This window comes from Mus musculus, chromosome 11 (genome assembly GCF_000001635.26).
Source record: "Mus musculus strain C57BL/6J chromosome 11, GRCm38.p6 C57BL/6J".
Taxonomy (NCBI): Eukaryota; Metazoa; Chordata; class Mammalia; order Rodentia; family Muridae; genus Mus; species Mus musculus.
The window spans coordinates 85,005,710-85,021,169 of NC_000077.6; the positions used below are offsets into that span (position 1 = coordinate 85,005,710).

General features: G+C 39.0%; 1 protein-coding gene across 4 annotated transcripts in view; it reads right to left on the minus strand.

Annotated features, from left to right (window-relative positions):
• The window catches only part of Usp32 (ubiquitin specific peptidase 32), a 155,845-nt gene that overhangs the window by 21,273 nt on the left and 119,112 nt on the right, over positions 1-15,460 (minus strand). For all 4 annotated transcript variants that reach the window (XM_030245970.1, XM_030245969.1, XM_011248990.1 and 1 more), the window contains exons 25-29: positions 14,056-14,167; positions 11,921-12,132; positions 4,250-4,434; positions 1,284-1,370; positions 99-219 (exon numbers count right to left, since the gene is read on the minus strand). In XM_030245970.1, coding sequence (XP_030101830.1) covers positions 99-219; positions 1,284-1,370; positions 4,250-4,434; positions 11,921-12,132; positions 14,056-14,167 — 717 coding nt within the window. The remainder of the gene's footprint in view (positions 1-98; positions 220-1,283; positions 1,371-4,249; positions 4,435-11,920; positions 12,133-14,055; positions 14,168-15,460) is intronic.

Here is a 15,460-nt window from a genome sequence, read left to right on the forward strand (position 1 = left end):
AGAGAATGTAGCTAGCTGTATTTCTGACTTTAGTTTGTTATGATACAGTTAAACTGGGGAACATTACCCACCACCCTATGGCCACCCCCAGCACTCACTCTTTCCTGTGATGTTTGATAGCGGAGGTGAAGGGCTGTAGGGTCCCAATCCACAGCAATACAGGCATTTCCAATGAAAGCTCTGTCTTCTCCACAATCGATTTTACAGCCTCTGCAAAATCTAAAAGGGGAAAGCATTCACAGAGGAATAAATAATAAGGAATTAAGATGTTCTTCAATGTCTCTTGGCTTCATAATTTGTCAAATTCTAGCTTTGGAATCTGACAGATGTAGTAACATTAAGTTAAGAATTTCAGGAATCATGTTTATAACGTCAAGTCTTTGGTTTTATAAAGCACTTAACAGTTGTTAATATATAGAAAGATACGAGTTTTATGGCAAGTAAAATGATACAGAAACTAACTGGTATTTAATATAAACTGACTCAAAAGAAACTATAAATTCATTTCTATAATGTTGTAAGATGAGAGATCTAACAATGCTTATCTGTTATAAAATAGCACCTTAAGTAGATATGTATACAAATTTACAGAGGCAGGTACAAGGACAAGACATAGTCACGGCTCTAATGGCTACCACACTTCGTTTATTGTTATGTCTATTACAGCTTCCTAAAATCTGACTTCATTACTATCAGATACTGTCCCTAAGGAATTAAGATGTTCTCAATTAGAAATATTCTTCAATGTCTCTTGGCTTCAAAATTTGTCGAAGTCTAACTTTAGAATCTGTCCCAGCAATGACCCATCAAAGACTTGTAAAACCTCAGGAAAGATTACCAGCCAGGTTAGTGAACAGATTATGTTCTATTGGCTTAGAAAGAATTTTTGGACTAATAATAGACATGTATATATGACTGAAGCCACAATGCTTCAGTCTGAGGAGGCTGAGCACTGGATATTGAGATCAGCCTAGCAACACAAATGAGACTCTATTTAAAAAGGACAAAAAAACTCAAAAAACATAAAACCCAAAACTCAAAAAACAAAATTTAGAATACAAACACTTATTATGGGTTATGAATTTGGAGTGGAATGTAACCTGTAAAATTACATGCCTGAAAAACAAACTTGTACTCTGGATTTCACAAAGAAGAGATGGACAATTCTCATGTTTATATCAAGTTTCTTATTATTCATGATTACATTCTAAATCAAGGAATTTTATAAAAAAGTATTATGTTTGAAATTGACTCTGTGAGACTGGTTTTACAGGTGACTTTACCTATACCATGGACACCAGGCACAGGAGTTTCCATCTTTCTGCACAACTCGGAGAGTGAATGGATATTGATAGCCCATGCTGTCATCACTGTAAGAAGAAACACACCAAAGTCTAAGAAGCGTTATTCTGAGGAAGATTCACCTTCCACAGCAGTCAGTGTGCCCCTGCTGAGATTACAGGTGTGCAACACTACACCTGGGTTAAGTCATGTCACAGAGTGAATCCTAGGTCTTTTATATGCCAGACAAGTTCTTTCCCAACTGAGTTACATCCTCAACCCACCCAGAAGTCTTTGATAGTTCTATTTCTTTTTTTGTTTATTTTGTTTTGTTATTCAAGCTTCTCTGTACAGCCCTGGCTGTCCTGGAACTTGCTCTGTAGACCAGGCTGTCTCCAATTCACAGAGTTCCACTTGCTCTACCTCCCGAGTGTCTGGCACAGGAGCTCTTTCTGTATAACCCAAATGACTACTAGCACATTCAAAGCAAGTGAGCAGCAAACCAAGGCATCCAAAGAAAGGAATAAAAAATGATCAAAGAGCACCCTAACAGAGGACAAAGCAGATATTAAGCTAAGATAACCCTATCCCTCCTGTCACAGTTGTCTATAGTTTTCAGCGGTAGGGATTATACCCAGGCTACTGTGCCTGCTAGGCTGGCACCACATCACTGAGCTTTATCTTTAGATTTTCTTCCATTTTTATCTGGAGATAGGGCACACTAAGTTGCCCAGGCTAGCTGCAAACTCACAGCAGTAGAGAAAGTCTACTACTAGAGACTGTTATCCTACTGCCTCAGCCTGGGAACATCTGGAATCATGAGAATGAGCCACTAGGCTTAGCTTCATGAGAGATGTTTTCAAAGTCCCTTAATGGACCATATATTAAAGGCCTGGTTCCCAGACTGCAGCACTATTGAGCAGCAAAGGAACCTTTAGGAGTCTAGGCCTAGAGAAACAAGTTGGGTTACACATCCTGAAGTGGATATTGGTTGGGATCTTGGTCCCTTTTTAACCTCCTGTTTCTTGGCCACACTGAAGTAAGCAGGTTACTCAACTGCATATTCCCCATCAAGATATACTACAGGAGGTGCAAAGCATCAAGGCCACTGATCATGGACTAAAAACTGAGAAGTATGAGCCAAAGTAAGCCTTCCCTTTCAACTCTGACTAGCACAGGTATTTGTAGGGAAAGCCCTTCAACTCCCCTAGATCCTGTTTCTCTGTTGTTTTCTGTCCCTATTTTCTTATGGATACTTTTGAAGAGTAAAGCCATTCAGATGTATGATGGCACATGTCTTTAATTTAAGCCCAGCACTTGAGCGGCAGAGATAGGCAGATGTTCTGCCAAATAATTTTGAAATGTTCAGCTAATTTCCTATATAACCAAAATTCCTCTTGAAATCTCCCAACCCTTGAAAACACCCAGTCTTTCAGTTTTAGTGTTAATATACACACCACATTCTCCTGTGTTTGATGCCACAGGAGAATTCCATCTTAGAGAGATAACCCTGTCCGACAGAAAATAAAGCTTGTATAACTCAATTCAATATTTTTGGGTTGGTGGTCTTTACTCTTGTTTTGTGGGAGTAACACAGTGGGCAGTGTTCACTCTTGTCTTATTTAGTCTCTCTGACTTCAAACAATTGCTTATTTATTTATTTATTTATTTATTCATTCATTCATTCATTCATTTATTTATTTTTGGTTAACCATTTACTCCCTTTGATTGCTTTTTTTGAGACAGGGTCTCTCTATGTAGCTCCAGCTCGCTCTGAACTATCTGTGTGGACCAGGCAGATCCTTCTGCTTCTGCCTCTTGAATGTTGGGATTAAAGGTGTTCACCATTTAGTCTTGATTGATCAGACATTACTGGATGCTTCCTTTTCTTTCCTCTCTTAACTTCTAATGCTGAAATGCTTCAGGAATTGTCTTGGACTTTTTTTTTCTATCTAACATTTACTCTCTTAATCAATAGTCCCTCATCTTAGGACTTTATATATCTACTTGTTGGTGACACCTGTATCAGAGGACAATTAAATTCATTTAAAGGACATTTAAATTCATTTAAATTCACTTCCCACATGCATAACAGCTATCTGTTTAATCTGATTCCTGCCCCTTTATGAGCTCATTTCACAAAAGGAAATAATCACTTACAAACCACTGTCATGCTGGAAAGTTGTCCTTTTTCTCAAATATCTATACCCAGTTCAGTAGCAAATCCAGGGAAAAGTCCTCACCCACAAGTCCCTTAATTCAAATTTATGTATGTATGTATGTATGTATGTATGTATGTTTTTTTGAGACAGGATTTCTCTGTATAGCCCTGGCTGTCCTGGAACTCACTTTGTAGACCAGGCTGGCCTTGAACTCAGAAATCCGACTGCCTCAGCCTCCCGAGTGCTGGGATTAAAGGCGTTCGCCTCCACGCCTGGCTCCTTAATTCAAATTTAATCCTGCCCAAATGTCACTTCTACTAAAACCACAAACCCATTAACTAATTTGCTTATGAATTATTCACAGGTTGAAGACACACCTTAACCTTGTATCCTAATATCAAAAGACTCTATCATAAGGAACAAACTTTTGTCAATTCTGTTATTACAGAAGCTAAGCTTTCATTGCCACAATAGCAAAATAATGAGCTGCAATTCAACTTTGATAGATGACACCAAGTCTCAATGATTACATATCTAGATATATCATTCCCATTCTAAATTTCAGAGAATTGAGATGATTTAAATTTCCCAGTAAATTCATACTTTTGACTTTTACAAGAGAAGATAAGGATATTACTTGAGGCATTACAGGAGGGATTTAGGTGAGAGTAAAGAACGAAAAAAAAATCATTAGATACTAGGATGGTTAGTTGATATATAAAACAATTTTTTAAATCACTACATAGTCATAAAAGTTATTCTTAGTATTTAGAAATCACAGGACTTAGCTTATCCCCAGAACCTACCAATCCTGTGCATGGTTGCTAGCTTCTTGAGGTGGGAGCGGACTGGCTAATCGAGATACTTGAATCCAAACTGCATCATAGAGATCTTTTTTCCGGGTATGTACAGTACATGGAACAATCAGTGGCATCCCAAAGAGACTGGGGCGATTCTTCTGAGATGACAGGAAATACAGTTCTGTCCTCATCTATATGTACAAACAAGAGAAGAGAGATGACAAGACAGGCTTCCAGTTAACATTTATACCCATTTTCTTCCCCTTCTACCCCTAAGTCAGGGTTTCTCTCTGTGTAGACCTGGCTGTCCTGGAACTAATTCTGTAAACCAGGCTGGCCTTAAACTCACTGAAATCCATTGCCTCTGCCTCCCAAGTACCAAGATTAAAGGTATAACACCACTACCATTTAAAGTGGAGACCCACAGAAAGGTTTAGGTACTGCTCATTTCAGAGTTAAACTAGGATTTCAGATAAATCTCATGAATCATATGTAAAGACTATACACAGTTGCATAGCTCATTCTTTTAAAATAATTAATACTTAGTCTTTCTCTGGAAAGAATGCCAGGGTGGCAATGACGAAAATAGTCATTAATCATAGGAAAGGAGGATATTGGAGAAAGCAGCTGTGAAAAAAACCAAACAAACAAAAAAACAAACAAAAAACCCCCCCAAACCGCGGGGCCTGGTGGCACACGCCTTCAATCCCAGCACTTGGGAGGCAGAGGCAGGTGGATTTCTGAGTTCGAGGCCAGCCTGGTCTACAATTTGAGTTCCAGGACAGCCAGGGCTACACAGAGAAACCCTGTCTCGAAACACCCCCCCCCCCCACCCTAAACCATCCTGAACTCTCAAGGGTAGTCTTCCATTGATCTAGAGTATCTTGTAGAAGACTTCCTAGTGCACACCCAAGTGTACTTAGCTGTCAATCAATCTTCTTTCTAATTTGTCCTTTGCTATTATATTTCTGTTGACCTATCGATCTGTTATACTACTTATTTAAAATATTTTACGTATGAATATATGTGTGAGTCTGTACACATTTGTGTGTGGGTACACACAGGGAGAGGCATCAGGTGTTCTCTCTTGAACCTGTGCTTTCCTGTATAGCTGGAAGCCAGCAAATCCCAGATCTCCTCCTTCTGCCCCTACTCTCCTCTGTCCCCAGAGTTGGGGTCACAGCTGTATGTCATATGTGAGCTGCGATCCAAACTCTGGTCCTATGATTGTGCAACAAGCACTCCCACCTGTTAACCCATCTTGCCAGCTCTATATATTTCTTGTTGACACAGGGTCTCATGTAGGTCTGGTTGGCTTCTACTTAATATGCAGTCAAAGATAGCCTTGAACTCGGGTCCTCCTGTATCCACCTCTTAAATGAAGGGATTATAGGTGTGCTAATTCTCAAGTGTTTTATTTTGCCACTATTAACTTAAACTTAGTTACAATATTTAATTTTAATTAAGATTTTATTTCAAGCTGGGCATGGTAGTAGCTCATAACTACCTAAGGAGACTGAGGCTTAGAAGAGTTCGATGGGTATGAAAACTGATTCTTTTACATTCTATTGCACTGAATTATCTGTCCCATTTCACTAATATCACTGTCTTACATGCCAGCTTATAAAATAAATTGCAATTTGGTAGCCTCACTTCTTACGTTTTACCCTTTAAGAACATCTTGTTTATTGTTTAAAAATTTATTTTGTTTTATGTATTTGAGTGTCTGTATATATGTGAACCACTTGTATGCCTGGTCCCCAAGAAGGCCAAAAAGAACAGTGGATCCCAGGGAGATAAGAGTTACAGGTAGTTGTGAGTAGCGTAGAAGCTAGGAACTGAACCTAAGGCCTTTGCAAGAGCAGGAAGCGTTCTTCACTGCTGAGCCATCCCTCTAACTCCTCTTGGTGCTTGGTTTATGAACTCATACATACACAAGAATGCATACAAATGAGGGAGCCAACACCCTCTTTGGGCACTGCATCCACATGGAGTGAAGATATACATATAGGCAAGACACCCATACTCATAAACCAAAATGAAAAAAAAGTATAAGAAGAATGCATACACACATTTAACATTTTTACTAGAATTGTTCATCAAGTTTCTGGGTAAGTTTGCAGAGAACTAACATCTTCAAATATTTACATTTAGTGCAAGAACCTGATTTATCATTTTAAATTTAATTAGTATTGTATGTGTGCATGAGTGTGTGTGTGTGTGTGCGCACCATGGTATGTGCAGAGGCTAAAGAACAACTCTATAGAGTTGAATCACTCCTCCTACTTTATTATTTGATTTATTTTGAAGTGTGTGTGCCTGCGTACACATGCATGCATTCGTGCGTGCATTTGTATGTGTGTGAGCACCACATATATGCAGATGCTCACAGAAGCCAGAGGTGTCGGATCCCTGGAGTTGGAGCTACAGGCAGTTGTGCACTGTCTGGCATGGATACAGGGAACTGAACTCATATCCTCCAGAAAAGCAATATACACTCTTAATCAGTAAGCCATCTCTCTAGTTCCCCACTTTTTAAAATGTGTATGTATCTATGTAAGTTTGTGCACATATCAGATTATGTGTCCTTTGAAGTTCAGAAGAGGTCATAGGATACCTTGGTGTTGAAGTTACAGGCTTGTGAGCCATCTGACATGGGTGCTGGGAAATTAACTCAGGTCATTTTGCAGGAGCAATATATACTCTTAATAGCCATGCCACTTCTCCAGTCCTCTCTTTTCACCTCTTTAAAAAAAAAAGATTCATTTATTTATATGAGTACACTGTAGCTGTCTCAGACACACCAGAAGGTCAGATCCCACTACAAATGGCTGTGACCTACCATGTGGTTGCTGGGAGTTGAACTCAGAACCTTCGGAAGAATAGTGAGTGCTCTTAACTGCTGAGCCATCTCTCCAGCCCCTCTCTTTTCACTTTTATGTGATCTTGAGGTGGAACTTAGGTCACCTGGCAAACACCTTTACTCACTGAACCATTTCTCTGACATTATCACTTTAAGTTGCTTAACATTCACTTACCTACCTATCTATTTATCTATCTATTTATTTATATGTGCATTTTTTCTGCATATATGTATGTAGACCACAAGAGGGCCTAGGCCTAGTGCCTGTGGAGGCCAGACAAGGGCATCAGATATCTTGGGATTGTAGTTGCAGACAGTTGTGGACCACTATGTGTATGACATGAGTCAAACTCAGGCCTTCTGTAAGAGTAGACAACCACTCCTGACTGCTCCTGATTCCATTCCTCCAGCCCCTTTGTTTTTAAAAAGTTAAAAATACTGTGTTATGGGTGTTTTGCCTGCATGTATGTCTGGGCATGTTTGTGGCTGGTACCCAAAGAGGCCAGAAGATGGGGCCAAAGATCCTAGAGATCCAGAAGGTTGTGAATAGTGACATGGTGCTGCAAATTAAACCTGAGTCTTCCTGAAGAATAGCAAGTGGATTTTAACTAATGAGCAATTTCTCCAGCACCAATATTTTAGATTTCTATTATTCTATTTCATTTTTCTTTTTTATAAAAATGCTTTTTTAAAACTACTGTTGTTCTTAAAGATTTATTCCTTTTTATTTATATGCGTACACTGTAGCTGTCTTCAGGCATACTCCAAAAGAGTTCATTGGATCCCATTACAGATGATTGTGAGCCACCATGTGGTTGCTGGGAATTGAACTCAGGACCTCTGGAAGAGTGGTCAGTGCTTTTAACTGCTGAGCCATCTCTCCAGCCCCTATTATTCTATTTCCACTATTGTTTTCTATATAGATGCTTCCTGTGTGATTTGTGAAGTTTATTTGTACTGAAATGGGGTTTTAGATACACAATTTAAAAAATATGGTTAAAGTATTTATAGAGATAAATGGTGTGTATTTGTCTAAATTCTGTAATTGGTAAATTCAATCTTAATGGCAAAGAGTTTTTACATATATAATTATGAGTCCTTCACATACACCCTGCCAAATTTTTTCACCCCCCCCCCCCCACCAACCCCCGCTCAACACGGTTTCTCTGTGTAACCTTGGCTGTCCTGAAACTCACTCTGTAGACCGGGCTAGCTTCAAACTCTTAGAGATCTGCCTGCCTTTGCCTCCCAAGTGCTGGGATTAAAGGCATGCACCACCACTGCCTACCTCATTTATTTTTTGAAAAAGAGAGTCAGTTTATATTATTTTTATTTGTGTATATCTGTGTGTGTATCTGTGAATATGCCACATATGTTCAGGTACCAGTAGACGACAGAAGAGGACACTAGATACCCTGCAGCTGGATTTACAGGAGGTTGTGAGCCACTGACCTGAGTGTTAGGTAACAAACACTTTTGACTGCTGAGCCATCTCTCCAGCCCCAAGTTGATAGTCTTAAAATAAGATCAAATAATATAAGAAAATCAAATGGCACATATCTTTGTTAGAGAAAGGCAGAGGCAGAAGGAAAAGTTCAGATGAACAGGTAGGAAATGCGCAGTTACATAGCCACAAGCTAAGGGATGCTCAGAAACAGAAGGTAGAGGAGCCAAGGAAAAGTCTGCTAGAGTCTTTTGGAGGGAGTCATCTCTTGGCACCTTGATTTCAGACTTTTAGTTTCTAGACTGTAAAGGAATTTTTGTTAAATCATACCTTGTTTTTAAGTTGTTATAAAAGTCCTTGGAAAATAAAACATTAACTCATTTATTGTCATTTACATAATTGAAGAATTAATATGCTTGTTTTTTTAAACACACTAATATTGTCTCTCCACAAAGCTCATTTCCCTTTCCTTTCTCCTCCTTCCTAATTTCCCTTTAAACATTTAAAATATATGTAATTTATTTTTATTTTATGTTCATTGGTTTTCTGCCTGCATGTGCGAGGGTGTTTGCCAGAAGCCCACTGCTGTTACAGGCAGGTGTGAGCTGCTATGTAGATGCTGGGAATTGAACAATGGTCTGGAAGAGCAGCCAATGCTCTTAAGTGCTGAGCCATCTCTCTAGTCCCAACAATTTTTGCTTTTTGTTTTTTTAAAAACAGAGTCTTGTGGCTGGAGAGATGGCTCAGCAGTTAAGAGCACTGACTGCTCTTCCGAAGGTCCTGAGTTCAATTCCCAGCAACCACATGGTGGCTCACAACTATCTGTAATGAGATCTGGTGCCCTCTTCTGGAGTGTCTGAAGACAGCCACAGTGTACTTGCATATAATAAATAAATAAATCTTTAAAACAAAAACAAACAAACAAACAAAAAAAGAGTCTTACTATGTATGCCAAGACTGGCCAGAACTCAAGGTCATCCTGTTTCAGCAGCTTAAGGGCTGAGTTTACAGGTATGCAATGACTTTTATTCTCTTCTTATGATCAGGGTAGTATATTTTAGCCAATAAATATAATAAATGAGGATACAATTTGTTCTCTTTTTCTTTTCTCTCCCCACTTTTGGTGCGAAGTAAATACTCTATTACTAAACAATACCCCCTAGCCAAAGAGTGAGTTATAAACAGTGGCAGAGGTAACTAATAGCTCTTAGAAGTTACCTAACAAACTGACTCTCTTATTAATTTAAAATTTTTGAAACAGGGTCTCACTGTGTAGTCACAGCTGTCCTGAAATTTGTTGTGTCGACCAGGCTGGCCTCAAACTCTGAGAGATTCACCTGTCTCTGCCTCTAAAGCGCTGGATTAAATGTGTACATAACTCCAACTCTTTTGTTTTACAAGATGCTGATATCAAAGCCTAAAGGGTTCAACTGATTGTCCAGTAGCAGAATTAGAGCTATAGTACAGTTTGTGCAATTACTGGTATAGTTCTCTTTTTCTTTTTCTAAGTTGCCACTATGACCCGATCACTTACTAACCAGTTTTCAAGTCTTTTTTTCGTTTTCATATGTGTTCACACACCCATTAAGGCCCAAGGTTGATGGTGGAAACAATCTTTGATCACTCTTACAGTTAGTTCATGGAAGCAGGTTCTTATTTTGCTTTGTTTGTTTTTGTTTTGGTTTTTTCCAGACAGGATTTCTCTGTGTATCCCTGGCTGTCCTAGAACTTCCTCTGTAGACCAGGTTGGCCTCACACTCAAAGATCTGCCTGCCTCTGCTCTCCAAGTGCTGGGATGAGGCAGGTTGTCTTAATTAAACCCGAAGTTTGCTGACACAGCCAGTCTTGCTAGCCAGTTTGCTCTGGGAATTTCCTGTGTCTGTCTTCTGAGCTGCAATGACAAGTTGGCTAGCTAAGACCCCCAGCTGGCATTACACAGGTTCTGGGAATCCAAACTCTTAACTTATCCTCATGGTTGTCTGGCAAGTGCTATAACTACTAAGACATCTTACCAACCTCACCTTCCCACACATTAAAAAAAATATTTATTTTTGTTTTATGTGTATGGGTGTTTTTCTCGCATGTTACGTTTGTATAGCACATGCATGCAGTGCCCATGGACGTCCAGAAGACAGCACTGGATCCCCTGAAACTAGAGTAACAGTAGGTCATGAGCTGCAATGTAGATACAAGAATCCAAACTTGGGTCTTCTAGAAGAGCAGTCAGTGCTCTTCACTAAAAAACAATCTCTTCAGTCCCACCCTCAAGTATTTTAATTTAAAAAATTTGAAAATTAGCCTTCAATGGAAGGAGTTGATTTAGCAAGGAAGAATTACCAAAAACTTGTCAAAGAACATTCTTGTGGGGCTGGAGAGATGGCTTGGCTGTTAAGAGCACTGCTGCTCTTCTGAAGGTCCTGAGTTCAAATCCCAGCAACCACATGGTGGCTCACAACCATCTATAATGGGATCTGAAGCCCTCTTCTGATGCAAGACAGCTACAGTGTATTCATATAAATAAAATAAATAATTAAAAAAAAAAGATGATTCTTATGTCCTCCAAAAACCACACAATGGTAATAATAAAATATTTTCCAAAGAAACCCACATTTACATGACAGAGATGTATAAGCCTAAACATGTGCAACACACATTTTAGGAAAAGCATTACTCCCCCTTTCCCTTCTCCCTCTTGCTTGCTCCGGCCCATAGATGTTTTATTTGTTTCTCATTACGGATGGTTGTGAGCCACCATGTGGTTGCTGGGATTTGAACTCATGACCTCCAGAAGAACAGTCAGTGCTCTTAACCACTGAGCCATCTCATCAACCCAAAAGGAAAGCATTACTTGTGTGTACTGGCTACCTTGCACTCTTAGTTTTGGTATGTTTGAAGCATAGTCTTAATCATGAGTTGGAGGCCTATGGCCTCCAACTCATGATTCTCTCATCTCAGTCTTTCCAGTGTTCGGATTGGAGGTGGGCATCACCTCTCACCCAGCATTCTGCTGCCTCTTAAAATATAGTAAGGAGCTGGGCATGGTGGCGCACGCCTTTAATCCCAGCACTTGGGAGGCAGAGGCAGGCAGATTTCTGAGTTCAAGGCCAGCCTGGTCTACAAAGTGAGTTCTAGGACAGTCAGGGCTATACAGAGAAACCCTGTCTCAAAAAAAAAAAAAATATATATATATATATATATATATATATAGTAAGGAACATTATTTCCTATAACAGCAATCACATATGACATGGATAAGCATATATGATATAATGAGAGTATGTTCAAGAAACACTTGAAAGCAACAAAATAACTGCATTTCACCAATGAGGGCTGACATGACCAACAGTAAGTTGCATTATATTTAACTAACCATTTTTCGGTGGACTGCAATGATGTAGCCTGTAAAGGGGTCATCAGGAAGAGGCGGCATATGACCATTCACTATTCCATTTGTGACATTCTTCTCAGTTCCACATGGTACAACTGTATTTGGCATTCCATTGGGGATGAATATAGGTCGAGGCAGATCCCCATTGGTAGTCAAGGTAAACAGTCCATTTGTAGATGGAGAAGAAGAGCAATCTATAAATGCAGAGATGTGCACAATATCACAACCTTGTATCATTATGTTTGCTCTTTTCTCAAGTATTGTGAGTCTTGAACATTGACAGGGTTGACTTTCAGGACAGAGAGAAGGCATAGACCAAGTAATTCTAAATTTATTGACAATTTTAAAGTTTAGAATTTATTTTTATAACTCATGCTTATGACTAAAGGGCAAAGAAAGAACTGTGGTAACTGTCCAGTAGAGCTTCTGCAACAATCCCTTGAGTATGTGGTGTACAAATGTCTCTATCATTCATCTGCTCTTTCCTCTTTTTTAAAACTCTCCATTTCTCTCAAAATATTCTATCCAATTTGGCTTTAAGCCAGTTGTTATTTTTTAAATGAAAATTCAGATAAAAATGTATTCTCTTAGTGAGTAGGGTTGAGTCTAGCTAGCTACCTACATTTCAAATGCTCGATAGCCTATGTAACTATGGATACCATATTGGAGGACAGAGATGATAGTTTCCATCACTTAACAGTGATGTGCTAAACAGAAAACATGAAATCATCTACTGACTCACCTTCACCATCATTCTTACAATGAGAAGACCTTCACTTTCTATGAAGTACTTTATAGTAGGAGAATCAACCTAATGATAAGCTGTCAAGGAAGAATCCCTGGGCATAACAGGTTTATACATATAATCTCAGCACTTAGAAGACAGAGGGAGAAGGATCATAAATTCAAGGATATCTTAGACTAAACAGTAAGACCATGGCCAATCTGAGACACAAGTGTAACACTGTCTCAAATAGCATTTTTCCTCCTAGTTGAAACATTCTTCCAAGAAGAAAGGCGAGGCCCAGAAGATCAGGCAACAAACAAAATGTCACATGTGTGACAAAGTGGAAACTTGCAGCCTTATAGAAGCAGTAAGTTTGGGGAAGGAGACTTAACAGCAAATCTGCTGAGTGCAGAGATTTCTCAGACTATGGGAGCAGCCTCAAGCTGTGCAGAGAGCTTTGAGATATAGATTTCTTGAGTCTTCACTAGGGCTACGATGGGCTTCTTGGTGATGCAGCTGCTTTTTTGAGTCATCCCTGCTCCTGTAAGTAACCCCTCACCAATAGTCCTATAGTAACACCAATAAAAACTTATTGGTTCACCTAATTGGACTTTGGTACTGTCGATACTTTTGATCTGCCATGGCTTACTTTCTGGGGTAAGTAGACATGTACATGGTTGCTTGCATCTTCTTGGCAAAATACTCTTACACAAGAGGCTGCTAAGAGGCACAGCATTGGCCTAGCATGTCTAAAACCTTAGGTTAGACACTTAGCACCACAATAAAAGGACAAAGTATATGAAGCCAAAAGGACTGATTGACCAATCATATTAAAGCATGTGTAATAACTAGATGACAAATTCCTATTTAGCTAAGTTTGTTGTTTATATTTTCTGGTAGTAGGTTCCTTTCAGACCATCTGTGCCATTTTACTATTAGATGTGAATGTTAATGGTGTATATATGAGCTAAGAGCTACCTACTTGGTTTGTTTACTGTTTCTGAATTTTAGATTTTCTATTAATCAAAAGAAAGATATGAGTCAAATGGTTATTAAGAGTTCTTAGAAAATTCTCCAGTCAAAGGTTTCTTCTGGGCTCAAAAATTCTTTTGAGCATAACATATATAAAAAAGATTTTAACTCTTAGACCAATGTTGACTATATTTATGTATATATGCACATATGTGAATATAAGCACATACCACAGTATGCATGTGGAAGTCAGAGAACAATTTGCAGGACTCAGTTTTCTCCTTTAGGAGTGCTGAGGCTGAACTCAGGTCATTAGACTTGGCTGCAAACCTCTTTCTTTATCAGCTGAACCGTTTTGCTGGCCCTAGATCAATGTTCAACACTGCACTCATAAGAAGGAACTCAAGTTCTATCTTACCTGTTTGAATTGGACTGCAAGCTGAAACTGGAGATGCAGGAATAGGAATTTCAAATGCACACAAAAATCCACTCACTGAGAGTCGAACTTTTTGGTTGTCCTGAGGGAAGTTCTACAGAAAGAAAGAAAGAAAAACAAACAAACAAACAAACAAACAAAACCAAAAAAACAAAAATAAGCAAATAAGAAAGAAAAGGTTTTAGATAAGATAGAAAAATTATCTCTGTGATGTACAGCATTTTTTTTAAAGACAAGTTCTCATTATATAGTTCTGGAACTCACTTTGTAGATCAAGATCATCTCCAGCTCACAGAGATCTGCCTACCTCTACTTCTGCTGGGATTAAAGGTATAAATCTCCACGTTAGTAAAAACAATCTTCTTTGGCTAACTGAAGGTGAATGGTGGATACAATAACTTACAAAGAAAACACTTGTCGCTGTCCACAGTATGCTGTGGGTGCCTGGAAGTTTTGCCTTTTGTCTCAACTATCTAAACTGGAAACCCTGGCCCCTGGCAGATCTCTTTACTTTTTTTTTTTTTTTTTTTTTTTTAAAGTCAACTCAGCCTGGGTGTGATGGCACACACCTTTAATTCCAGCAGAGAAGGGGAATCTCTTTGAGTTCAAGGCCAGGCTGGTCTACACAGTGAGACACAAGCTAGGTAGGCTACATAGAGTGAAACTCTGTCTCAAAAAAACCCAACATTAACAAAAAATGTCAACCTGGCAAGGTTCTGTTCAGAGGACAGGTGTCTGTAATCATAGCTTCTTGGAAGGTTGAGGTAGGAGGAAGGTGAATTTACTTATTTTCTAATTTATTAGCATTTTGAAAAGTAAAACATAGTCAATGGAAACTGGAGAGCTAGCTAGCTCATCAGTTAAGAGAAACGGTTGTTCTTATGGACGACCCAGAATGGGCCCTCAGCACTCACAAGGCAGTCCACAACTACCAGAACTGCAGTTCTAGGACATTCGATGCCCTTTGCTGACCTTCCACTGCCTGTAGATGCAATGGAAGAGTATTGCATATTGTTTATACACTTCATCTAAATCACCATTACCTAATACTTAACAGAAAAAAAATGTGATGTAAATAGTTGTAAAGACTATTGTTTAAGGAATAATGACAAGGAAAAAAATCTAAACATGTTTCGATGCCCTATTTTACTTTCTGAGTTATCTTTGATCTGTGACTGGGTAAGAGGCTAAAACAAAGGCTTCTAGTGTAAAGGGCTGATTTATGTTTATAAATACATATTCCTAAATATAGAAGGAGCTAGAGAGATGGTTCAGAATACTGGCTGCTCCTCCAGAGGACCCAAGAATGATGATTCTCAGCACTTACATGGCAGATCACAAATGTTTGAAGTTCCAATTCCAGGGGTATCTTCTGGCCTCTGCAGGC